A 26448-nucleotide genomic window follows, 5' to 3' on the forward strand; every position below is an offset into this window, starting at 1 on the left:
ATAAAGGTAGGTGGTAGGGTAGAACAAAGAAAAGAGAGACATTAAAAAGAGATGAAGGTAGGTGGTAGGGTAGAACAGGGAAAAGAGAGACATTAAAAAGAGATGAAGGTAGGTGGTAGGGTAGAACAAAGAAAAGAGAGACATTAAAAAGAGATGAAGGTAGGTGGTAGGGTAGAACAAAGAAAAGAGAGACATTAAAAAGAGATGAAGGTAGGTGGTAGGGTAGAACAGGGAAAAGAGAGACATTAAAAAGAGATGAAGGTAGGTGGTAGGGTAGAACAGGGAAAAGAGATGAAGGTAGGTGGTAGGGAGGTGGTAAGAGGGTAGAACAAGGAAAATTTAAAGCAGTTTAGCAAAGGAAAACGAGAACAGAGAAAAAACCAAACTAAGGATAAGAAGGTTGAGAGGGAAAGAAGAGTTGGAAAAAGAGAGGAATGAGAGAGCAGACAGAAAAAGAATAACAGACAATGAGCAGTAGAAGAGGAAGGACAAAAAACAAAGAAATTGAGGAGAAAAGAAAAGAGAGTGAGAAGAGGTGAGGCTGGAAGAAATGGAAGAGAAAGTAGCGCAATGAGAAAGATGGGAATATAGACAGAGGAAAGATGTAGCGAAGAGCAAATGATATCAGTGAAAATACAGCAACAACAGTGCCAAGAAAGAAAGAGCAAGTCATAGGGAGCGACTCACCCTTCCAAAACAATGTATCGGAAAGAAGAATGTCTTCTACTAACGATTGTGTATTTCCTCTTGGTGACATGGCCACACGACAGAACACCCTTCTCACTCCATCTACAAATAGATGCTCTATTTCAATAGACCTTTTTTTCACAAAATATCCTGTGCTATCCTTCACGCCTTATAGATCTTCTCAGTGAGTCTTATTAAAAAAGCAAGACAAAAATTATCAAAAATTTATGTACAACCGTAAACGAAAGATGCGCCGTCAAACTTGGAGTTATGATCAGCTCAACCTACAAATTATTCAACACGCGACTTGAGCAAATATCTGAGTGAACACACAAAGTCATTTCCAACACAGTGTCTGAAGCTTCTCAAAACACTGTAAATCAGCACATGTGTGCCCAGTTCGGTTTTACATAGCTTGGTTATACAGCGATGAAACAATATTAATTGTAAATATTACATTCGTTTTGAATTTTATATCATAAATATCAAAGCAGCAGTATGGTGACAATGGTGAAAAGGCAATGCATGACAAACATGATCTTCAGATAATTCATTTGTATTATTTAAAACGTTCCCAAATTTGTCTCTAGCTACAGTGTGAAACAAACCAAAAACGATGCAAAAAACATTCAACTGTAAATATAGAGAGGCTGGCTCTGATAATTAAGGATACGATTTAACAAAAATATTCAACATAAAAAGTAAAAATGTAAGTAAGCGAAATAAACTGGACCTCGTCGTTGGAAAACTAAAATTCTCATTTACAACATTTTTTACTCACTGTGAATTTAGTCTATAGCCATAAGTTATATATTAAATCAATTCTCATGTTCTCCTGATTTCAAATATGTTAATGAAACAGTAGTAAAATTATGTTTCTGAATGATTGTGCAGGCTAAATTCTGAACATTTTCTTCTTTTGATGGTTGAAGATAATAATCTGTACATATCTGATCACACACCCCATACATTTTTGTTTGCGTATTTCAAGTCATATACAGTGGAACCTCAGTTCTCGAACGATTCGGTTGTCGACCAACTCGGTTTTCGACCAAAAAATTTGAAATTTGTTCGTCTCGGATCTCGACCAAACCGGAACATGCGCATTTGAATTAAACGTTCGGAACAGCTCCGGAAACAGCATGTTTATACATTTAACGATATTGTTATGAGCCACATTCGGAAGGTTCTCAAAAAAGGGAGAAGTTTAGCGTCCTTAATTCTTTACAAAAAGGAGCCATCTAGGACAACGTCTCCTCTACCGAAAAATTTGCTAAGGATAAAACCTCTCCGGTCGAGTTACCCTAAATTGTTTTGGAGGAGGATTCTCCTTCAAAAATGTGAAGTAAATGTGCTATTGTTGTTTATATTTTCCTTTTCCTACGATTTTTGATGTAACTGATCTGTTGCATTTTTTGCTGTTTCATTATCAATTCCTGCAATTTTTGTCATTGTATCTTAAACCATAACTGCCACGAACAACTTTTATCATATTTACTAGGTAAATCAGACATGCTGATTCCGATTTTGTAATCAAAATAAAGATTAGGCCACTAACTTTCAGAGTAATGAAGAACTTTTTATAGTGTTTTAATATCGGTCTCGAAAACAACACGATCGGCATAACAAGCTCCGCCCATAAATACTTGACGTAACCTAGCTTTTTAGGAACAGAAGTTACGTAGGGATGTTTAGACCGATTTAGAATAATAGAGATGGGTGTTTTAAAATCCATTAATATCTAAATTCAGCCTTAAAAATAATATCAGTCTTTTCTGAAAGGTAGATAAGCTATTTAGCATTGCATATTTAAAAAGTGCAATAACAACGCTAGCTCGTGATAAAACCGCGCTTTTTGAGCTCATTTTTCTCGGCGTCCAGCCCATTTAAACGTCATGTAACAAGCTGCGAGCAATTTTAAATAGTTTCTATCCGTTTCATAAAAAACTGAAACTATTTTACAGGCTGGATTTAGATAATAATGGGTTTTAAGACACCCATCTCTATTATTCTAAATCGGACTAAACATTCCCAACTTCCGTTTCTGAAAAAGCTAGGTTTCGTCACATATTTATGGGAGAAGCTTGTAATGCCGATTGTGTTGTTTTTGAAACGGATATTGAAACGCTTTAAAAAAGCTTAAATGACTTTGAAGGTTAATGGACTAATCTTTATTTTGAGTACAAAATCGGAATCAGCGTGTCTGATTTACCTAGAAAATACGATAAAAGTTGTTCGTGACAGTTATGGTTTAACCTTTAATGTTTTTGATGTTTTAAGAGCAAAACATATGGAATGTTTACTTTTGTTTTCTTTCTCCATCATCATAAATAGAAAACCTTTTATTAAAATTAAACACGATCTATATCTACCCGTTTTTATTTATAGTATGCAGTAGACAATACAGTTTATGGTGTAAAATGTTAAAAATTACTTTACCAAAGTTGTTAAATCGATTTGGAACGGATTAAAACTTACATATATAAATCTAAACCTGTTTCGGATCTCGAACAACTCGGTTTTCGACCAACCTTCTGGGACGGATTGTGGCCGAGAACTGAGGTTCCACTGTACAGTAGGTCCAGTTTATTTTGCATACCAATGTATATTATAAAGTTCATGTGGTTTGTGTTAGACTTTATTTACAACTTACGCTAACAGTGGTCGGCTAGCCAAATATTATCGCAATTCAGAATGATTGGAATGAAAAGTGACCCGCTATAATTTTGCCAGCATGACAAATGTGAGCCAGTAATTTATTATCTAAAATCAGAAGAATGCCTATTACCTTATTGTTGAAAACAGAACAAATTTGCAGCAAAGGTGACAAATACCAGCAGAACTATCAACACTATCGATTTCATACAATTTGTGCAAAGTTAAGCCCTGCAACGCTATAATATTTTACGGAACTACTAAGGTATCAAGTTTCATGAAATTTGAAAAGAAATTAATTGCTTGATATGTATTATGAAAAAGTATTACCAATAAACATAAAGACTTCAATAATTTTTATTCAAATGTGATCACAATACAATACATATTTAAAAATCAACCATAACTTTAAGCAGCTGTCCTTATCTTGCTTACCACTTCCTGTTTTTAATGAAGACAACAAACTTGCACAAATACGCACAAATTTTGAAATTTTGTGGAATCTCCGGTTTCACAATGAAGATGTGTTGACACTGAATAATTTTGTATGCAGTTAGAACTTCTTATGCGAAAATAGATGCATATGTAAACGGTAAGGCGTCTGGGCTCACTGCCATTGTATAGTCTACTCTGTTGAAATGATTTCTTACTAATGATCATGAACCAGCATGAGATGGTGATTGTTTCTATGGATTAAATTTTTCTGATTTGAGTTGCATGATCTAATCGTCTGCACATATTTTCACTAACAAATTATTCTCCTAGACAGGAATAGTTCACCCCTTAGTAATATCATCTTACGCCGGATGCTATTGGTCAATACTTGTGAAAATAGGCAAGTCGCATGAAAACTTTCAAATTAATTTCTTTAAGAGATTTGTATTGAAGTATTGCATGCCGATTACTTAGTACTGAAATATGGTAAAAGCTCATATGGATAGTTTGTGTAATATAAAATGGTTATTTTCGGTAATTGTATGAATTCTGCGGATAGTTTAGTCTTTATGTCAATTTTTTTAAGTGAAACTGTTAGTTTTAATCATCTAAGCAATCAAAATTACTAGCAAGTCCCTAGTCTCCCAATCTTAAATTAAGATATAGTATGTTTTGTCACATCGTCAGAGAGAACACAACTACTCAGTGGCACATGAACCAAATCCAGTTGTAAATGCTAACCAGAATATTCCAGGAGATGTTCCAGCCACCGTAGAAGACTCAACGCGAACTCCTGATGTGCCACAACAGTCTCATGCATGATTAAAGCTTCTAGAATCTTCTTATCAGAGCTCGAGAACTTCTCCTAAAATGGAGAAATTCTGGACCAATAAGGAAAGGCTTTATAAGAAGAATGCATTTAATGGAACTTATAGGTGAGAGTAGGGTTAAATCTGTTACTGGAAGTCTATAGGTGAGCGAGTGCTGTTAGAGAAAGAAATGAATTCTATATGCAGTCTAAACAGAAGTTCATATATAAAATATTGGCTGAATGCCCGACATTGCACGGGTAACACAGCCTTTGCACAGAAAAATTATTTTTATTTAATATGTACAACATTTTCCATAATAACTTTTAAACTTCATTTCATGAGTAAAGTGTTTAGTGCAGTTCAAATAAATTGGGAGTAAAACTAAAACAACTGTAAGTGTGTTTTAATGTGAAATAATAAGCAAGTAATGGGTAGATATAATATGATTTGTTACGATAAAAAGTAAAATAATACTGATACAGTTGATACGAATTATTGAAACAAGAGAAAAATCATGAATATGTTGAATTAATATTAACAAAGACTACATAGAAGTGTGTGTATAAAAAAGGTTACTGATGCTGCAGAAGCTATCCATCAAAATTTTGAATACGACAATACTGGTACCTCTCGATAATCGATAGACTCGACACTAGCAATAACGGAAAAATGCAAGATCGAAAATTCGAAATGAAATACATCAGCGAAGTGCACGAGGGTACTCTGTCTGACTGAAGCAAGAGAGAGAATGTAGAGGCAATTTTTACTTGATAATCTCCACGTGAACATCTTTTTAATTTGACAATTTTTAGCGATTGACCTTTGACATAACCAAAAATTAAAGAATGAAATTGTGAGTTTACAGTTGCACTGTAACGGAACATTTGAATTTGAAACAGCAAAATTGGAAAGTATAAATAGAGAAAAATGAATACTAGATTTTAAAATGGCTCAAAAACAAAATTTCAAAAGACAAAAAACTCAAAAGATAATATTAATTCATAATAAAACGTACATATTTAGCTGTAATAATAATTAATAAGGATACCGTACGTAGATGAGCTAAATAAGGAAAGAATGGCCTAGCCTTGAGGGCGCATGTTTGCATACTTGAAACTGCAATCGTAACGAGATCCATTACAGTACGGTGAGAACTTTTCATTAATAGACTTCATTCGCTATAGCGGAACGCAACAACAACAAAAACAAACATTGAGATATATATCATACCGATAACATGTATATAACATATATCTCTATATATAACATATATCATATGTATAACATGTATATAACATATATCTCTATATATAACATATATCTCTATATATAACATATATCATATGGGGGTCCTACCACACAAAGCTGTCGTCAGAATAGTCACTTTTAAAATCACTGTCGTCACTTTTAAAATTACTGTCGTCACTTTTAAAATCACTGTCACCTTTTTCAAGTTGGTAACCAAAACAACCTCTTTCTTCACATTCGTTATATTAATACAAATATCTATACTGGTGGCACTGGGTTGCGTTAAAAATCTGAAACTCGCTAGGTTTGAACTTCTGCTAACCAAAAGCATGGCTCAACCAGCGACCTTCACAAACATATTAGTGATGTTTGGGAGCATTGCTGATTACTCCGCGAAGAGTGACAGCCGTCTTAGGTTTTTAGAGCTATATTTCTTGTACGGAAAATAGACCGAGATTGCCTTTAATAATCACTGTCAGTCACAGACTTGGAAACGGATTTGCTGTCAATGTCGTGGCATTTCATTGCTTTAATTATTTGGCAGTCTATAAATGCTGGGCCAGATGCTTCAAACCAAAACTAGTGAAGTTTCGGTTGACCGTGGTGATTTATGAACAAATAATAAGTTAGTAACGGTACGGCAACACGTAACAAAATTTCCGTTGGTTCTAACCAAAATCACGAAATGATTGAAACACACAGAATTATTTTGCGCTGCTAGAATCGTGCTAACGAGCACGATCTCAGCAGCTTTTGCAACTAGTATAGTCAAAGAGACGTATAGTGACACACAATAGTAAAAGTATAAGTGCAAATCAACATAGTACACACGATGCAATTGCTTAAATTGCGTTATTGAATGTATTTATTGTTTGGACGCTATAGCTACAATTTGTTTATTTTTTAATTATATTTCCTTTTTAGCAGCAAAAGTTTTGTGGTAGAGAATGTCGACATCTCTAGCGCAAACAAGTCAGTTGCATCGTATTTACTATGATAACTTTCTGTAATAATTTTCTTGTGTGTCGCATTATGTTTTCGGACTACGTATATCTTAAAATTTGCTAAAGTCGTGTTTGCTAACTAATAATAGCGCGACTTAGACAGTTACATCGTGTGTTCTATGTTGAAATGCTTCCGTATTTTTATTGTGTGTCACGGTACATGTCTTAGACTATACTAAATGCTAAAGCTGCTAGAATCGTGCTCGCTAATAATTTGTTTAATCTGTTAAAAGCGTTTCGTCGACGAACTCGGTGGGCATGCACAGCTCAAATAATTCTGTGAATTTTGACCGATTAATTCTGCGTTTTTCGTGATTTCGGCCAGAACTCCGAACCAACGAAAAATTCGTTACGTGCAGCCGTACCTTTAGTAATCCTATTTACGCAATCCTCGTCACCTACATTGATAAATGGTCGTCTCGTCTGTCACTTTTTAAATATCCCTGTTGTCGGGTCGTCAGAATCGTCACAAAACATGGGAGGACCCCCTCATATGTATAACATGTATATAACATATATCTCTATATATAACATATATCATATGTATAACATGTATATAACATATATATATATCATACCGATAACATGTATATAATATATATCTTTATATATAACATATATCATATGTATAACATGTATATAACATATATCTCTATATATAACATATATCATATGTATAACATGTATATAACATATATCTCTATATATAACATATATCATACCGATAACATGTATATAACATATATCTCTATATATAACATATATCATATGTATAACATGTATATAACATATATCTCTATATATAACATATATCATATGTATAACATGTATATAACATATATATATCATACCGATAACATGTATATAACATATATCTCTATATATAACATATATCATATGTATAACATGTATATAACATATATCTCTATATATAACATATATCATATGTATAACATGTATATAACATATATACAGTCAAACATGGATAACTCGTCCACGGATAGCTCGAACACATGGTTAATTCGAACATTTCCTTTGGTCCGTTCCCACGTAATGATAAATTGCTATAGATAACTCGAACTCAACACTGTTAATTCGAACTGTTTTTTTGCCCAACAGCTACCGAAACGGTTGTTTTCGCTTTAGAAAATCACTTTATTCAAAGCCATAGAGGTAAACTTCATCTTTTCGTAATTCATAAGCGTCGTTATTACCACCATCGGCAAAATATTTTTGTCAACGACTTTTCTAAAAGTTTGGTGAAATTTGATTTATACTGCGATACGATGAATAGCACGGGCTAGCCGGGTCACGCGCGCAAGAATTTTCGCCACGCACATACAAAACAAAAATCGCATGTTGTTTTGTATGTGCGTGGCGAAAATCCTTGAGTGCGTGACTCGGCTAGCCCGTGATGAATAGTTTTCCGACGTTGATTCCGTGTTGAATCAACGTCGGAATGTTGAATGTTTAAAACGTCTTAAAAATGTTGTAATTAAACGTATACGTTGTCTGAGCTACAAAAAACTATTCATCGTTTGACCTAAACACAGAATACGTGTGTACATTCAATAAGTATCTATTAAAAAAGCGTGAGTGATATAGAATGTACCGTAAAACCTCGTAAAACTTCTAATTGAACTGCCTCGGAGTGTTGCTCTTAACGAATCCCAGGCAAAGTAAGGTAATCTGCATAAACTTCAAGAAAAAACGGCAAAATTGATCGTGGGTAAAACCCCAAAAGAAAAAAATGTCTTTTCTTTTGAGCATTTCAACAACAATCAAGTTTTGCCAATGTCAATCTGAAAAACGTCCTGGCAATAACATCACCTCAAACAACAAACCAATCTCAAGTGATAGAAAAATCTCTATACTTTTTCATGAAAACGTTTTAAACTTTACATTAGAAGCATTTAATTTGAAACAAGCCATTTGTGCTTTTGATTTATATTATAGTTTGTATATGTACATGTATCTACTAATAAATAAGTAAATATATGGACTTGTGACAGTGCTCTGATAACTTGAATGTTCTGATAATTCGAACACTTTTGCTCGGTCCCTTGAAGTTCGAGTTATCCATGTTTGACTGTATATCATACCGATAACATGTATATAACATATATCTCTATATATAACATATATCATATGTATAACATGTATATAACATATATCTCTATATATAACATATATCATATGTATAACATGTATATAACATATATATATATCATACCGATAACATGTATATAACATATATCTCTATATATAACATATATCATATGTATAACATGTATATAACATATATATATATCATACCGATAACATGTATATAACATATATCTCTATATATAAATCTCAGGGTCTGTTGTTTGTCTGATTAAAAACTAGGAATGAAAAAGCTGCAATGGATTTTAACTCTACGAACAGGCGCGTCTAACCATTACGCTGAGCCGCCCTTGTAGCTTGTATCCTGTTATCGCCATAACGATAGGTATGTATTTTATATTATTAATTAATATCACCTTTTGCGTTTCCTTTTTTCTAAGGTTTTTTTAAAAGCCTTATAATCATTTCCTATTTTTTAATTCGGCATTTTCAAATGTGTCGTTACACTCCTTCAATTTCCAGTTTTCCCTAAGGGCGATCGTTAAAAACAAAAAACCGATATCCAATTTTTACATTTGTACCAGTATCAAAAGGCACCTGTATCATGGTATTCAAAATTTGCTAGATAGTTTGTGCTGCAACAGTAATCTTTTTATACACACACTTCTATGTACTCATTGTTATTATTAATTTAACGTATTCATAATTTTTATTTTGTTTTCTCAGTTCGTATTAATTGTATCAGTATCAAATCATTTTTCATTGTAATCATTGTAGTAGAACAGACTATCTAGCCATTACTTGCTAAGTTTTTCACGTTTAAACACCTTTACAGTTGTTTTATTTTTTCTTTAAAGTTATTAGAACTGCATAAAACACTTTTCCCATGATACGAAGTTTGATAGTTAAAATGGCAAATGTTGTATATTTTAAATAAATATAAATTTTCTGTGCAAAAATGATTTGATTACCAAGCAATCCGATTACCGAGCACCTAGCATAGATATATATATATATATATATATACATGTATATATATATATCTATAAGACATATAGCAATACGACATCGAGTTCGACTCTGATAAAAATCGATTCACACAACTATTTGGATGGTTGTGCAAAATATAGGCTATTATACGGCGATTTTTGAACCATGCACTCAGCCTCTCACCCTTCACAAAGTTCAATCTTACAACATCAGATAGTGACACAATCATTTGCGAAGCGTGCCAATGGTAACAACAACTGTATAACCTCGATTCACCTGAATGGCAGATGAAATCTTCTGACAGTTAGATCGAGGTCCGCGATAGACTGGAGTTCTTCCTTCCCGGTCTACTGTGGTAGCATATTCAACACCTTCCTTGCGTGTACAATGTACAGCCTTCTCTAACCTCTCTATAACCTGTTTTTGTAAGACAAACAAATCCAAATTGTAGATCATCAAAAGTTTATACATGGTCTACGCAAAGTTTACACAATAATTTCATAGGCTGTCTTCCTAAGACACTCAGCAATAGATAAATCTAATAGATTATGTTCAAACAAGTCCAGAATGAATGTTAAACTCTGGCAGCACAGACAAAGCTTTTCCCAGCAATTCCTGGTTGGCAGCAAACAGGTCTTGTTAAATGACTAAATTTGTACATGTTTCTTTTATCGTGTTACATATGGCTACCATGGGATTTGTGAGAATATTACGCAATGATGGTACTTTCTATAAAGGTCACACCAAACTTCCAGTGTTTGAGCATACGCACAAACATACGAACACAAATACACTTTTATATAGTCAAACCAAAAGGAATGCTCGATATATGACATCTAGAGCCAACCACAAGTGCATATATATTATAAGCACGTGTGTAAATAAACATATCTATATATAAATAAATATATGATATGTATATGTGACAATTGAGTTATTTTCCTTATCTATTAATAAAAGTGTAATCAAACAGCAATCGTTTGTACTAATATCCATCAAAATGATTTTAACTGCTACTTGCTCTGACTAAGGGTGACTGCGGTATTTGATTTCTTCAACTATGATTTTAATCTACAACTGAACATGAACTGTTTCCGAATGAATTATAATAGATTATCAACACACGGTGGTTTGTTTATTAAATGAACTGTGACAACAGCAAATCTATGCTTAGAAAAACAGATTGATGAGCGGACAACTTTAATCATGAGTAATTTTTTCATGAAACAATTTTTCTTTGTTATGCTTACGCCTGAACAGTAGCACGAGTCATTGACAAACACAGAACCTTGTAGTTGTTGTTAATTGCTATCCGCTCAACTAACAAAACTTGATGCTTTATATAACGCACCATGGACACGTCCTCTTCTGATGTCTGAGGTTTTTGAACAAGGTTTCAGGCACTTAACACTTGTTACAAAACAAACCAGAACAATGATATAGTGATATCATTGTGGGAACACTATCATTGCACTTAATTCTTTGTAAACAGATTGTTACAGAAATTGAGTTTACTTGAGTACATTATATCATCATTGCAAGTGCCCTAAAGACAGCAAAGTTTAGCCCAAGTTGAACATTTGCTTTACTTTTATCCAATGTATGTAAATACGAGGTGAAAAAAGATCATGCAGTGTCCTATACTTAACTACACTACTTGTACAAAAACATGTACACATATGTGTATATGAAGTATTGCTTTGGAAGCAACTAAAATGATAGTCATCGGTATTTCAACAACTCATTACACAAAGGACATATCAAGAGACAAATATATAATTGGTTTTGGCATAAATCCAAGCAATAAGAAAATATTACTGTATTGTGCCATTCTTTCAACTGCTTGAAGCAATTTGGCATTAAAACCTTTTTTTAAAAAGGTTTTAATACAAAATTGCTTCAAGCAGTTGAATACAAATATAAAAAAAAGCTGCCTCACCTGGTCGTAAGTATGTATTTCATCATTGAGCAGCATCACACAAAAACAGTTGCTGCTTGTTTTACTCGCAGACGAGTTGTCCAGTTCAGATAGAGGGCGATTGTACTCCTGTCGGACAAGAACCGTATAACAGTGCTGTAAAACGACATCTATCAGCACCTCTGCTCTTCGCTTGATGTCCTCCGGCAATCTTGCCTCAGGATCCTAAATCAGGATGAGTTAACATAGACCACTTTAAGCCCAGAAATGCCCAAGATGGATAAAATACTTTTTCAGCGAGTACAGTTCAAATGAAGCTAAAGAAAGTAAAACAACTCCAAAGATGAGGAAAAAACAGAAAACAATTCCAAAAAAGGAAAGACAATCACATAGAGATGAAATCACTCACGACTAAAATAGTTATAAAACCACCACACAGGAAAACTTATACTCGGGTAATGTTAAATAGAAGATGATTCCAAATTATAATAATTTAATCAAAGGGAAGTCATTAACTTCTAAACAAAGGGAAATTCGAATAAATGTAGTGATACCAAATGAAAAAAGTACAGCAAAAGACGTTTTGGAAGATCAAAAGTTTGAGATATGAGAAGTTTGGGTGCACTGTCCAGAGTTGAGGAACAAAAATTAGAATCTAACATAAAGTATTATAATAAAATCTTATATAATAATACAGTAAACGCTTCCATAATGTAAATTCCAGATAACGTAAAAACTTTCAGTGATGTTTTCACTTCCTAAAACGTAAAAAGTTCCATATAACGCAAGTTGGCCAGTCGGGCAAGTTTTCAAATTCTATTTGTTTGTTCATCTCGCCACACTTGCGAAATAAAACACCTTCTGTATAGTGTTATATGTAACTTGTATAAGCGTTATATATGACTTTCGCGACATTCTAGTTCGCCGTAATAGATCGTTAAACCTGTCGACAAAAAGGAGAATAGGATTAGCTGCGCAAATGTTCATAAATGCAAGGATGATGGATCGTGAGCGTGTTACAGCATCAGTCTACCAATCTAAATGTCACGAGTTGAAGTATTGTCGAAAGTTATTTTTTATCCTAACCTTGACCCTAAGTACAGGATAAACGACGACTAGATAGATCCGCTTTTTATATTTAAAAGATTTTGTTGTTTTGCCTTATTGTAGACGTACAAAATATTTGTTATAAGTTTTACTTTGCAGAATAGACTTTGCTGTTTAGAAAAAATAAGCAAATCATTGTAAATGAACATCAAGAATGTGCAGTCACCATCAACTTGTTGTAAAATTACAAGTAAATCATGGCCTATAAAACCAGTGAGATTGGTCATATAAAAGGAGAAAAATTGTCAATGCAAATCAGTAGTACTGCAGTTACGGTACAGCCCACAAATTAAAAGAGTTAAGTCAAGTTTTTTCCTTTTTGCATGGCCAAAGGGGTGAGTTTGGAAAGATCTTGGAACAGATTAGGCAATTTACATGTATTTTACCGTTATTATACCTACTGCACATGTATAATATAATGACTACATACTTGCTTGGTAGCGAGGTTAGCCTTATCATGCTGACTGCAGGCAGGTGCAGTCTTCCATGCATCTACATCTCCGCAGTCGCAATAACCACTTCCTCCTGAAGTGTTTATCTGTAAACATATACCCAGGCAAAATAAGAAATCTGCTCTTTTACAAATCAAACACCAATGGAGAAATTACCTGTCAATGTTCAGACTAATACACATTGGTGATGAGAGACAAAAAAAGAGCGATTCAAAATTTGAAGATATTCTTGTTACTACCAGAAGAATAGAACCCAAATGGGAATAGAACCCAAACCTGTTGTTTAAAGCTGTTCATACAAACCTTTGTCATATTCATTCAAAGGGAAATCTTAGAAGACAACTAGCTTGTGGTGGAAATGAATAAAACAAAATCGATATAATGTTCATTAATCTATTTTAACAAATGAAAATTTACCGGTTCAATTTGTACCAACATAGACCAACAAAAGAAGGCAAAAACTGAGCTAAAGAGAGATATACACAAGAGAGATACAAACATGTTCATTTCAACATAGACATCAACAACACTGACAACGTGTAGCTGATGCATTGTCAAAAACCAAATTCATCTGCGAGTGCAGCATGCCATTAGCTTGCTAAAGTTTGTTATAAAATACAAATGGCTGGTAAGATGAAGTGACTAGTAAAAGAATGACATAAGAATTGAGAAGTAAATGAATACTAGACCTCTACCCGGTATTTGTGCGTCTTGTGTCCGCTCAGGTGAAAGCACTGCATGCAGAGAACACATGTCGGATCCAAAGCACAATCCCTACAGCTGTATGTTGGTTCTCCATTCCTGAGTGCACGACCGCAGTATAACGGAGGGTCATCAGCTGCCTTTAGATTGTTCAATATCGATGACGGGTCATCGCTTTGGGTTATGAACTTATCGAGTGCTGTCAATAGCTTCTTTTGTTGCTGCCTGTAAAATAATTATCTTATGTTTTGCTTATTTACCTCTATAAACAAAATACACTTGAAATCAATGTTTTATATAAACAATGGTGTCTCAGAAAACAGTTTAGTAAAATATACACATTTAGGAAGCATATAACAGCAAGACGTGTTCTTGACATGTTTATCGAACACCAATTATAATAGTTTGTAAATTTGTTGAAACAAAGCATCCAATCATTAACTACCGATGCCTTAAAATACGATTTTAACTCTTTGGCTACCGTAAGCCGATGTATCAGCTTTCGCGGTAATAGAAGTACAGACTGTAAACTGATGTATCGACTTATCAATAGGGTTTCACTTTTCTTTTCATTGCGAAGCCTACACATTAGCTAGATCTAATAAAATTTGGTCTCCAATCGAAAAATTTTCCAGTAAGCAATTCCATTTCTAATCATTTTTCAAAACAGGAAAACCAAATCGCTATCGGCAAAAATAAACTCAAGGCGTTCTTTCAATGCAAAGGAAGCGTCAGAAATTTTGTTGTGAGAGTGGGATTCACTAAACAATTTTATACTTATCTTGTAGAAAAATTGTTCTGAATAAGATGCATTTTACAGTAAAACGATATCTGCATTAATTCACGAGATATTGCATAAATACTAGCGGTATATCGATTTTTCGAAAATCCTTTTGAATTATTTCAATCAGAATAATAATTTGGTCAGAATTTAATGCAGCAGTGAAAGAGTAAATGTCAGGAAAAAACCCTAGCATGTTGCCGCACAATTATGTTAGTTTTTTTTTGTTTCAGTTTTTGTAGCAGAAAAGTGGATTTGATCAATGAGAGTTCAGAATTGCTATGACTCCTCAACTAAATGTTACCCGGGCTTCAACAGTAAAGAACAGTGACGGCAATAAGGATAATGGTGGGCATGGCTACTTACTCCCTTTGCTGAGCTGTTAGCTCCTGATTATATGCCCCAGGCACGGCATCTTTCCATTTTGCATACAAAGTCTGCTTCAAATTACTGTAATCCTATGAAATGCAAAAAATAGAAATACTGTATAGAATGGTCAACCAATAATGTATATATATATGTATATATATATGTATGTATATATATATATATATATATATATATGACATATACGTATATATCTGAGACAATGACACACAGTTTGCTACTGCCGCAACAAATCTATACTTGAGATCAAATAATATTCATGTCCGTAGCCATGCTAGCATTATAAGCTCAATACCACGAGCTCACATTAACATTACATTTACATACATATTATATTATGAACTAAATATTCAAACAATTATGACAACAGTTGAACACTTTCAGCATTCAGAAAAACCATAATATCATCTCATCTGATAATCATCTTGCAATCGCTAAAACAGATCTCATTTTTACGTTTGTACCAGTATCAAGAGGTACCAGTATCATTGTATTCACGATTTTACTAGATAACAAAATTGATGTTGATGTAGCTTGCAACGATAACCTTTTTATACACACACTTGTATGTACTCGTTGTTATCATCAGTTCAACATGTTCATGATTTTTATTTTGTTTTCTCCGATCGTATTAATTATATCAGTATCGAATAATTTTTCATCGTAATCATTGTAATAGAACAGATTATCTAGCCATTACTTGCTAATTATTTCACATTTAAACACCTTTACAGTTGTTTTATTTTCTCTCTAAAGTTATTTGAACTGCAGAAAACACTTGTATCACGGTACGAAGTTCAAAAAATTATAATAGTAAATGTTGTATATGTTATATGAAAATTTTCTGTACAAAAACTATTTTATTACCCAGACAATGCTGGGCATTCTTCTAGTATATATACAGTCAAACATGGATAACTCGAACTTCAAGGGACCGAGCAAAAGTGTTCGAATTATCAGAGCATTCAAGTTATCAGAGCACTGTCACAAGTCCATATATTTACTTATTTATTAGTAGATACATGTACATATACAAACTATAATATAAATCAAAAGCACAAATGGCTCGTTTCAAATTAAATGCTTCTAATGTAAAGTTTAAAACGTTTTCATGAAAAAGTATAGAGATTTTTCTACCACTTGAGATTGGTTTGTTGTTTGAGGTGATGTTATTGCCAGGACGTTTTTCAGATTGACATTGGCAAAACTTGATCGTTGTTGAAATTCTCAAAAGAAAAGACATTTTTTTCTTTTGGGGTTTTACCCACCATCAATTTTGCCGTTTTTTCTTGAAGTTTATGCAGATTACTTTACTTTACCTGGGATTCGTTAAGAGCAACACTCCGAGGCAGTTCAATTAGAAGTTTTACGAGGTTTTACGGTACATTCTATATCACTCACGCTTTTTTAATAGATACTTATTGAATGTACACACGTATTCTGTGTTTAGGTCAAACGATGAATAGTTTTTTGTAGCTCAAACAACGTATACGTTTAATTACAACATTTTTTAAGACGTTTTAAACATTCAACATTCCGACGTTGATTCAACACGGAATCAACGTCGGAAAACTATTCATCACGGGTTAGCCGAGTCACGCACTCAAAGATTTTCGCCACGCACATACAAAACAACATGCGATTTTTGTTTTGTATGTGCGTGGCGAAAATTCTTGCGCGCGTGACCCGGCTAACCCGTGCTATTCATCGTATCGCTGTATAAATCAAATTTCATCAAACTTTTAGAAAAGTCGTTGACAAAAATATTTTGCCGATGGTGGTAATAACGACGCTTATGAATTACAAAAAGATGAAGTTTACCTCTATGGCTTTGAATAAAGTGATTTTCTAAAGCGAAAACAACCGTTTCGGTAGCTGTTGGGCAAAAAAACAGTTCGAATTAACAGTGTTGAATTCGAGTTATCTATAGCAATTTATCATTACGTGGGAACGGACCAAAGGAAATGTTCGAATTAACCATTTTTTCGAGCTATCCGTGGACGAGTTATCCATGTTTGACTGTATATATATTTATATACAGTCAATCATGGATAACTCGGCCACGGATAGCTCGAACACATGGTTAATTCGAACGGTTTCTTTGGTCCGTTCCCACGTAATGATAAATTGCTATAGATAACTCGAACTCAACACTGTTAGCTCGAACTGTTTTTTTCCAACGGCTACCGAAACGGTTGTTATCGCTTTAGAAAATCACTTTATTCCAAGCCATAGAGGTAAACCTCAACTTTTTGTAATTCATAAGCGTCGTTATTACCACCATCGGCAAAATATTTTTGTCAACGACTTTTCTAAAGGTTTGGTGAAATTCGATTTATACCAAACATCCGCTTAGCGATCGCCCTTCGGAAGCGAGGTAAAGTGAGGTAATCTTTGCATAAACTTCAAGAAAAATCGGCAAAATTGATCGTGGGTAAAACGCTCAAAAGAAAAAGATGTCTTTTCTTTTGAGCATTTCAACAACGATCAAGTTTTGCCAATGTCAATCTAAAAAATGTCCTGGCAATAACATCACCTCAAACAACAAACCAATCTCAAGTGATAGAAAAATCTCTATACTTTTTGATAAAAACATTTTAAACTTTACATTAAAAGCATTTAATTTGAAACAAGCCATTTGTGCTTTTGATTTATATTATAGTTTGTATATGTACATGTATCCACTAATAAATAACTAAATACATGGACTTGCTCAGTGACAGTGACCTGATAACTTGGACGCTCTGATAATTCGAACACGTTCGCTCGGTCCCGTGAAGTTCGAGTTATCCATGTTTTACTGTATATATATACATATATATACGTCATAATGCAATGTCTTATATATATAAAACAGCAATACAACATAGAGTTCAACTCTGTTAAAAATCCTACCACCTAATATTGAATTTCATTTGCTGAACTTTTGAAATCAGAATTATTTATATCGGTGAGAAGCAACAGCTGACTTAGTCTACAGTTTAATCTTATTTCTACATATGATTAATAAAAGCACCCTATTTCAAACAAATTATATAGCTAAAAAGCCATAAAAAGCTTACCAATTGATGGCAAAATGGAAAACAAAAGCTTAAAATCACTTGAATAGAACACATTTTTTCTTTATGTACCTGACATGGCTATAAATATACATCTAGCTAATGAGTTGTTGCAAATGCAGAGCCCATGTTTCAATTATGATTCGTGCCAACTGTCATTTTCAATAACAATGGCTTTCGAGTATTTTAATGATGACTTGTCTATTTGCCAGTAAATATACTTTTAAATGTTTTTTGTTAGTCTTCTTAGTCTGCATGGTTGGCTTGGTTTAAACAAATGGTTTAAACCAGCCCGAAAAAACCGGTTTTTATGGTTTTTTCATTATTTTTTGTTAAAAACATAATATTTTAAGCTCGTAGTGGTTCATGTGCGGTAGAAATGCAATTATGTGTAATTATCAGCTTGGAAGTTTATTTAGGACACAGTAGTGAATTGATGGCAGAGCTCAAGTTGAAACTACATAAAATCCTAGCACAACAATGAATTAGTGAATTTCATTTTCAATTGGTTTTATCAAGTGATATGATGATCTCTTTACTGATGAAATATAAAAACCATGTGAAATATACTAATCCAATCATCATCTCTAATAATGAATGAATACTTTCTCAAGTCTGGCCAGTGAGAAAGGATTACTTATAATTAGAAATTAAAACAATAAAATTCCTTTGGGCAAAAGCTTTAAGTTTGCAAACTAATATTTCATTTATTGGTCACAAGCCAAAGTTGTTGGATTGTTAGAATTCAGTTTATGAAGTTTGTTGTGTTTTGAAAAGTTTTGAAAGGCAAAGGTTTCAAGGCAAAACGTAATAGGTGTGCTGTCGTAATGCGAGGTCACGCAGATAGGCTTAAAGCTCATGTAGCCAAATATCAAGCTGAAAACACCAATTTAGACAGTGATGCTAATATTCAGGTGATAGAAGTTGAGTCATCTGCCACTGCTCCAAACACTAGCAATGCATCTGCATTATGCTCTGCTCTACACTACCACACAACTAATCACTGGGATTAAAGTTACTACTTATACATAGAGCTGTATGTAAAATATTCACTTTATGTGATAAGATTTCTGCTCTGTATTTCATCGACCATGTTGGATTTAAGACTCTGAAATTTCCATATGTTTTCTCTCTTTCTTCCATTAAAACTCCCACAGTACCATCTTTAACAGATGATTCCACATATGCATGTTCAATACTCAATCATGTAGCTATAGTAAGTGATGTTAAGTAGACTTAAAATTGCAAAAACCTTGGTGAAATTATAAAAACTCTAAAAACCGGGTTAAACCATAAAAACTGGTTTAAACAAAAAAAAAACCTGGTTTTTTTCATAAAAACCGTGATTTTTTCCAACCCTGCTAGTCTGACATGTTTGGTTCACTCTGAAAAATGTTTAGGCAAGAAGGGGTGAAAATGTTTTATAGGCTACATATGTTTTTGTTGTTGGTAGCATATTTGTTTTAAGCATTCATATTTATGTGTATATTATGCTATTGTAAGTTGTTGATCATTATCCATACAAAATAATTACATTCTCATCTAAGATGCATTATAGTGATTGGATGTCTCGGTCTTAACAGTAAACGTCGGCTACGTAGATTTGTTAGAATGATTGGTGTTGCAAAACACGCTAAAAATTCGGTGAGCAGAATGTCTCGTGTGATCTAACAGTGTGCTAAAGAGAGATATACCGAATGCGTTATGTACTAAAGACATCTTGCCGTTAGGATTTCTGTCGTGTGTGAGCATTCGTAGTCACCAATCTACTGAGGTTATGAATATTGTAGGCCTATAACGCGTCTAATAAAATATCTAATACGACGATCAGACAAACATTAGCTTCAAAAAGCATGCAAATGTTACTCAGATATTACACACATTTGGGCCGGCCGATTAAAACAATGTTAGCATCTCGATTAACATAACTGATAAAATCGAAGAAACTACGCATGACATTATCGAAATGTATAAATGAGTATTTTAGAATAACGTAATATGCTCAAAAAACATAAAATAAATAAAACTACCAATATAACCACATTATGACCTGTGAAATTACCTGTGAAATTTGTACATCACCAAAATAAACGGGCATTTCTTCCATAGGAAAACCGAATCGCCCTCTTGCGTAAAGGTTGAATACAGGTCAAGGATAGCTTAAAACTTACAGCAATTACAAGGAAAAATGACCTCTAACTGTTAGCATCGCAACTATTTAAAGTATATCACATGACATGAAGATGGCGGAAGATGTAAAATCAGATAAAGATGAAGAACAATCAAATAACCAAGATCACAATGGTCTACTACTGCCTGATTCAATAGAAAATTATGGAACTGGTAAGTGCGATTTTTGTTTAATGTGAGGTCACTATAGATTATTTATCTTTTTATTTGCTGTATCCTTACAGACCGGCCAACCTTGGAGTGGGGAAAGGAGTGAGTGTCTATTTTGGGGGCAATGAAAACGTGAGGATTTGAAAAGTGGGGTTAATTTTCGTAGCATATAAAACATCACAGCGAAATATAATATAGCTCCATATGGAAACCACATGTCGTCAAGGTGGAGGTTATTGATAGATGATAATGCCACAAATATGTTTATACATAGTTGTTTATTAGTAGTAAGTATATGATTACTACTTGAAGATTGAGGCAAAAAACAGGGTTGCTTGGGTAAAGGGGGCAATTGCGTGACCTGGGCGTGAGATGTGTGAGGCATGGGACAATTGCGTGAGTCTCACGCCCAATGCGTGAGCGTTGGCAGGTATGTGTATCTACGAATGAGAAGCCTAAATGAAAATTCTCCTACTTACTTTCCGTAGAATCAATTAGCTTGCCATGCGTGTGAATACGCGAAAATGCGCCTGAATTTTATTTTCAGGTAAAGAATACTTTGTTTATTGCAGACGTGATGTCTATATTATTTTTTTGTTGCTCAATGGGTGGTAAATACGGCGTACACTCTGAACATAAGAATCCCATTGAAGGCAATCTCAGTGCTTTAACCCTTGTAAATCTCATTCTTGCACTTGCATAGTTGCTCAAGATGTAGCTGTTTGTTTATGGTGAATCATTGCTTGCATGGTACCATGATGTTGGACACAACAAGAAACAAGTAACCTTATTATGTTTTGGAAACCAGCAGTTTTAAATTCGTTGTCATTCATGCAAAGTTGTGTTAATCAAACAAAGAATAAGCAAGGAAGTGTTTATGGGGCTGTGATGATAGCATTGTTATGATGGTACTATTGTGATGGTTGCAACACCTAAATTTTTTTGTATGTTAAAAGATAAGATACAGTTATAGTCTGATAGATAACATACATATAGTCTGATGTGTGGCAACTGGTTACCAATCAACTAGGACTGCTACCAGTTGCTCTGAAGTCAGTTCACTTTGCTGATACAGCTCATCAAAGGCAATTCAGCCTAGCTAACTTACATGTAGCTCACCCCAACTCATCTACAATGTAGCTATATTCAATATGAATAGGCAAGCTTTTATTGAGTTTCATCAATACATTGCCGGTAATCTGCTTTTGAAAACTGCAACTTTACAGCAGCTGCTGTAAAGTGCTGATAAAGCTGTCGAGGGAGTTTTGATTTACCTCGAAACATCAAGAGTTTCTGTATAAACTCAGCAGTTATTTATGATGATAAAAATAGAAATGGTGTATTTTGTGAGAATTACAAGGAGTTGATGGATCCTATACATTGCTGAGAACTTTAATAGACATTGTCTGTTGCGGTTGCTTTGTGTGGTTCTTATATTTATATGCTTAAGCACGTCCTCACAAGCTTTGTCCTTTGAACTCCGTGGTCAAGGCTGCTATGAATAAATGACATGGCTGTTTAAATAAACCATAAAACTTGAGTAATAACTAGATAACATGACCATTTGTTATGTTATCTTAATTTTGACTTGGTTGAAGATAAACCAAGTAATATAGCCAGTTTTTGTCAGTAGTTCTATTTACAATTGACATGCCAATTCGATATTATGTCATGATATACTCTTGCATATATGTCTATGCATTTTTAAACAAAAGTGCATGCAAAACTGGGTTCACTATCTCGTAGCCCTTGGTCTGGAGAATAGAGAAACAAGTGATGGCTAAGGCACAAATTTAGAGGTTCCATTCAAACCGAAAACCTTGACAAGTATGTTTGTTGATCATTATTTAAAATATGCATGTATATTTTATCACCCATAGTATCCGGGATCACAAAGATATAAAGCAGTAACAAAAGAATTAACTATTATTAATGTAACCGAGTCACTAATTGTTCCATTTGCTGGACAATCTTCTACTGATCATTTTTTATGATGGGCTCGTAAATATCAAACAGTGAATATCAAAGTGGTGGTCTAATAGAGATGGCGTTCAATTAAAGGGTGACACTCTAGTTTTCAACCCTTCTCCAGGCCTATAGTGGCATTTAAATAAAGTTGGCGCTCACATAGATGTTTTACGGTATATTTTTTACCTCTCATAAATCCAGGTCCTATGATGAAAACCTTGCATGACATAACAGATTTCATTGGTTTAGTTGATAATAGTACATGAATGTTTTGTATTTTTGTAATGAGAATGTATATCTACCACTCATATAAAATCAAAAATTTAATACTCAAAATGCTAGCACCTGTTTAAAAACATCCAAAATGAACAGGTATTCTTTCATGCAGACTCATTTTTCCGTTTTAATAACTAGGCAAATCTTTAATGATGCCTTTACTAAATATGCTGAAATCGGGTACAGTAGACCCCCTCAGCCCTAAACCCATCCCCTCCGATAACATAAATAATCCACTCTGAGAATGTTTACATTGTAGTGAGTTTACGCTGTACCAAGTGTAAAATATATGTAAATAGCCTAATCCGTTCTGAGTGGAAGTTATGTAAATGATTTACGTTATTTACGTTATAGAAGCGTCCACTGTACAAGCTGTTTGGTTTTAGTTTTATGCTGGAGTAGAAGAAGAAATCAATTATAGTCGTGATTGCACACTTGTCACTCCCTTATTGTCATTGTATTTTTATTAAAGCTGCTGATATCCTCTTCACCCCTGCTGAGTTTATGACGGATAGCCTGACTCTCAGGCTAAAGTTCGCTGCGCGTTTTCTGTGTTGAAGCGCGTGTTTCTAGGGTTTAACAAAAAAAACCATGATTTTTTTACAAATCGTTTTTTTTTCAATTTAATCGGTTGTTATAATTCTTTTTTAATAATTATTATTTTATTGCCTATTTTTCTTATGCAACTTGTCGGTGACTTGCATTGTACATCAGTATATGGTAAACCCACTTTTCAGTGTTAGTGACTTACATGCTTTAGTTTGACAAATTCTTATATATTGTTACATTCAACATCCATATAAAATGCTAATGTGCAAACTACATCTAAGTTAGTCGAGTCAGTTTTACATGAAAAGGTGCTATGAAATATTTAAACTCATTTTTCCTTGATGTGGCCGATCATGCAAAATATAAATATCATTTATCCATTTTTTTAGTACCCAGCAGGTTTCTTATTTTTGATTGAACAAAACCAAAGGTAGAGAATACTGATCAATGCTTGCACTTGAGATGATTGCAGTATAAGGAGTTTGATATCATAATATTATTTATTAAACAGAGTAGTGAGAGGAAACTACTAGTTACAGTTGCTACCTCATAATTAATCCTGCTGAGGTTTAATAAATAAACTCATAGATCCTAACTTCAAATGTCCTTCTGTAGCAGTGTACTACACATACAGTCAATTATCTCCACCATATTTGTTAATTCATGACAGACAAGCTTTACAGATTTGTTATACACGCTTCAAAACAAGATTGTTTGACTAGAAACAAGAAACTTGAAAAACAGAAATCCTTTTGAAAAAATTTGGAAGACAAAAAATTATGATTTTTTTGCTGGAAAAATCATGATTTGAATCAATAGTTTAAATCATTTGATTTTTGTGTATGAACCTGCTCGTTTCAGTATGATGGGTCCATTAAGCATGTGGTTATCTCAAATGAAAAGGACCTATACGTTATTAGCTAATGGGAAGGTTTCATAGTTTATCAAACGATTTTGCTTTTTCAAATCCAAATGAATAACAAGAGTTCAGTTAACAAAGAATGTGGCAATTCTGTCGGTGTGATACATGACAAAAATACCTTTTAGGAATCTTATAGTTTTGTCTACATTGTTGTCTTCTTTTTGACAGAGTTCACATCACTCTCTGACACACTCGCCGAAGTTGATGCAGCACTTCAGGCCCTCGAGTCGCAAAGTGATGCCCTTTATGACGAAGCAAAGACAATGCTAGATGAAGTTAAACAGGACAAGGCAGGTGTTAGCGCGAGTGAAAAAGGAGAGGATAAAGCTGTAGAGTGACCTGTAGGCATCACGGATGGTTGTCAGGATTGCTGGTCTCGTTGAGTAGGACTGCATCGGTGTAGAGGTCTTGACTTGTCGTTAGATGACCTCTGTATTCATACCATGTCGTTGAAGAGTATTGTAATCCTGTGAAAAGATGTCTTAGTTCCTATTTTTTCTTTTGTACGCAATACTAAGTGTATTATATTAATAAATTGATTACCAAGGATACAATATAGACTCTGTGAGTAGGTAATTTTTTTTCCAGAGAGTTACATTTGATTTAACCTACCTTATTTAACCGACCTTATTTCACCGACTTTTGACAGCAAAAGAGAATCATACCATGTGAAAGTGAAATAATAACATGGGAATTTGTGACATAGTCCATGGATCCATAACATGGCATCTAAAACAAAAATTCTTATGATATGCACGTAAGTATCATCTAGATATAGGACAGGCTAGTTGTTTATATCAGGTGTGCACAGTGAATATTGTTTATGGGGTGTAGCTATGACGTGGATGGGGACTATTATTAATATTTACATGCTGTTCAGCGTAACCTCTGACCTTTTCTCTAGTACAGGTTGTATCAAATTCTTTAAAAAGCTTCCCATTGTCTAGCTTGTGAAACGGAAAGTCTTGCTTAGTTATTTGAAACTTAAAAAATTAATAGCTACAATTGTAGAAAAATATTTTGCATTTCAGCTGCGCAATAACAAAAATAACTTTGACCTTATCAATATCCCTATAGTCAAATCCATTTCAACTAGCCGTAAGCCCTAGAGCTGTTCATCTCAAGTGGTTGGACAATTCTTATTTTATGTTCCCATTGATCATTAGCAGTCTGAAATTACTCACAATAAAAATATATATGTGTAAATATTTTATCCATTAATAGCCGTGAAAGTAGTGATGCAAAGCCAATGCACCATAGCATGGCTAATCCAGGTCCTGAAAGTCGGCAACCAATCCTCAGGGCAGGCTATCCCAGATTATCCAAGATATGCTGGGCCACGCTAAATTTATTAATGCATCCTATCTCCCTGGAATAAACAGGAAGACTGCCCCAGACCTCAGACATCTGGTATGAGATTTGTCTCTGGCCACAAATTGGCATAGGTAAAGAGTTTAGACTTATTAACATCGGGCCATTTGCCTGACCAATAAAGCCCAAAAAAGTCCCTCTAATTGGGAAAGTAATGACGCGGCGATAATCTGTAAGCTCAAAATTTTCTCAATTTCTTGATTTTTTAATAAAATTCTACCTAAATGTATAGTAATGTTATAACGGAATATTAAATGGATCAAATAGAAGAACAAGTCAGTTTTTTATTTATCTTCACACGTATTTTGTAATCCCTTTTAGAATTATGCAATTACAATGCAAGAATTGTTTGACTTATTTATCAGTTGTTATTTTGTGATTTACTGAATTGATTGTCAATTGATTACTAATTTTATTGTCACAGGTTTCACGGTGTATTAGAATCAATCAAAAATAAATAGAAAATTCTAGATGCGCATTTATGTAACCGTCCTCGCTCTGACTCATAAAAGTATTGCAGTTAGGTTAAAATGAACTTACACAAAACTTGGTTCTGTCAGAAGGTACCAGTATTTTTTATCATTTGTGATTGTATTTGATGTTTGAGGTTGTCTTATTATCAAAATGTTTCAAGATTAAAATTGATAAAACTTGATTGTGGGTAAAATGCTCAAATCAA

The 26448-nt window shown here is 33.9% G+C and overlaps 2 protein-coding genes across 3 annotated transcripts in view; one reads left to right on the forward strand and one right to left on the reverse strand.

Annotated features, from left to right (window-relative positions):
* Positions 1 to 20460, reverse strand: part of LOC137401169 (E3 ubiquitin-protein ligase UBR2-like) — a 75282-nt gene extending 54822 nt beyond the window's left edge. The window contains exons 1-8 of one of the 2 annotated variants that reach the window (XM_068087550.1): positions 20406 to 20460; positions 15264 to 15355; positions 14110 to 14341; positions 13393 to 13500; positions 11877 to 12080; positions 10214 to 10354; positions 4519 to 4642; positions 688 to 789 (exon numbers count right to left, since the gene is read on the reverse strand). In XM_068087550.1, coding sequence (XP_067943651.1) covers positions 688 to 789; positions 4519 to 4642; positions 10214 to 10354; positions 11877 to 12080; positions 13393 to 13500; positions 14110 to 14341; positions 15264 to 15355; positions 20406 to 20450 — 1048 coding nt within the window. In that variant the 5' untranslated portion in view covers positions 20451 to 20460. Of the gene's footprint in view, positions 1 to 687; positions 790 to 4518; positions 4643 to 10213; positions 10355 to 11876; positions 12081 to 13392; positions 13501 to 14103; positions 14342 to 15263; positions 15356 to 20405 lie in introns of both variants that reach the window. The other variant, XM_068087549.1, reaches the window with a different exon arrangement.
* Positions 20461 to 20578: 118 nt separating this feature from the next.
* LOC137401170 (uncharacterized) lies at positions 20579 to 24954 on the forward strand. Its single transcript, XM_068087551.1, has 2 exons — positions 20579 to 20686; positions 24567 to 24954. The coding sequence occupies exons 1-2, from the start codon at positions 20581 to 20583 to the stop codon at positions 24734 to 24736; spliced, it is 276 nt and encodes a 91-aa protein (XP_067943652.1). The 5' UTR covers positions 20579 to 20580; the 3' UTR covers positions 24737 to 24954.
* The last annotated feature ends 1494 nt before the right edge of the window (positions 24955 to 26448 follow it).

Source organism: Watersipora subatra, chromosome 7, assembly GCF_963576615.1.
Source record: "Watersipora subatra chromosome 7, tzWatSuba1.1, whole genome shotgun sequence".
Classification (NCBI taxonomy): Eukaryota; Metazoa; Bryozoa; class Gymnolaemata; order Cheilostomatida; family Watersiporidae; genus Watersipora; species Watersipora subatra.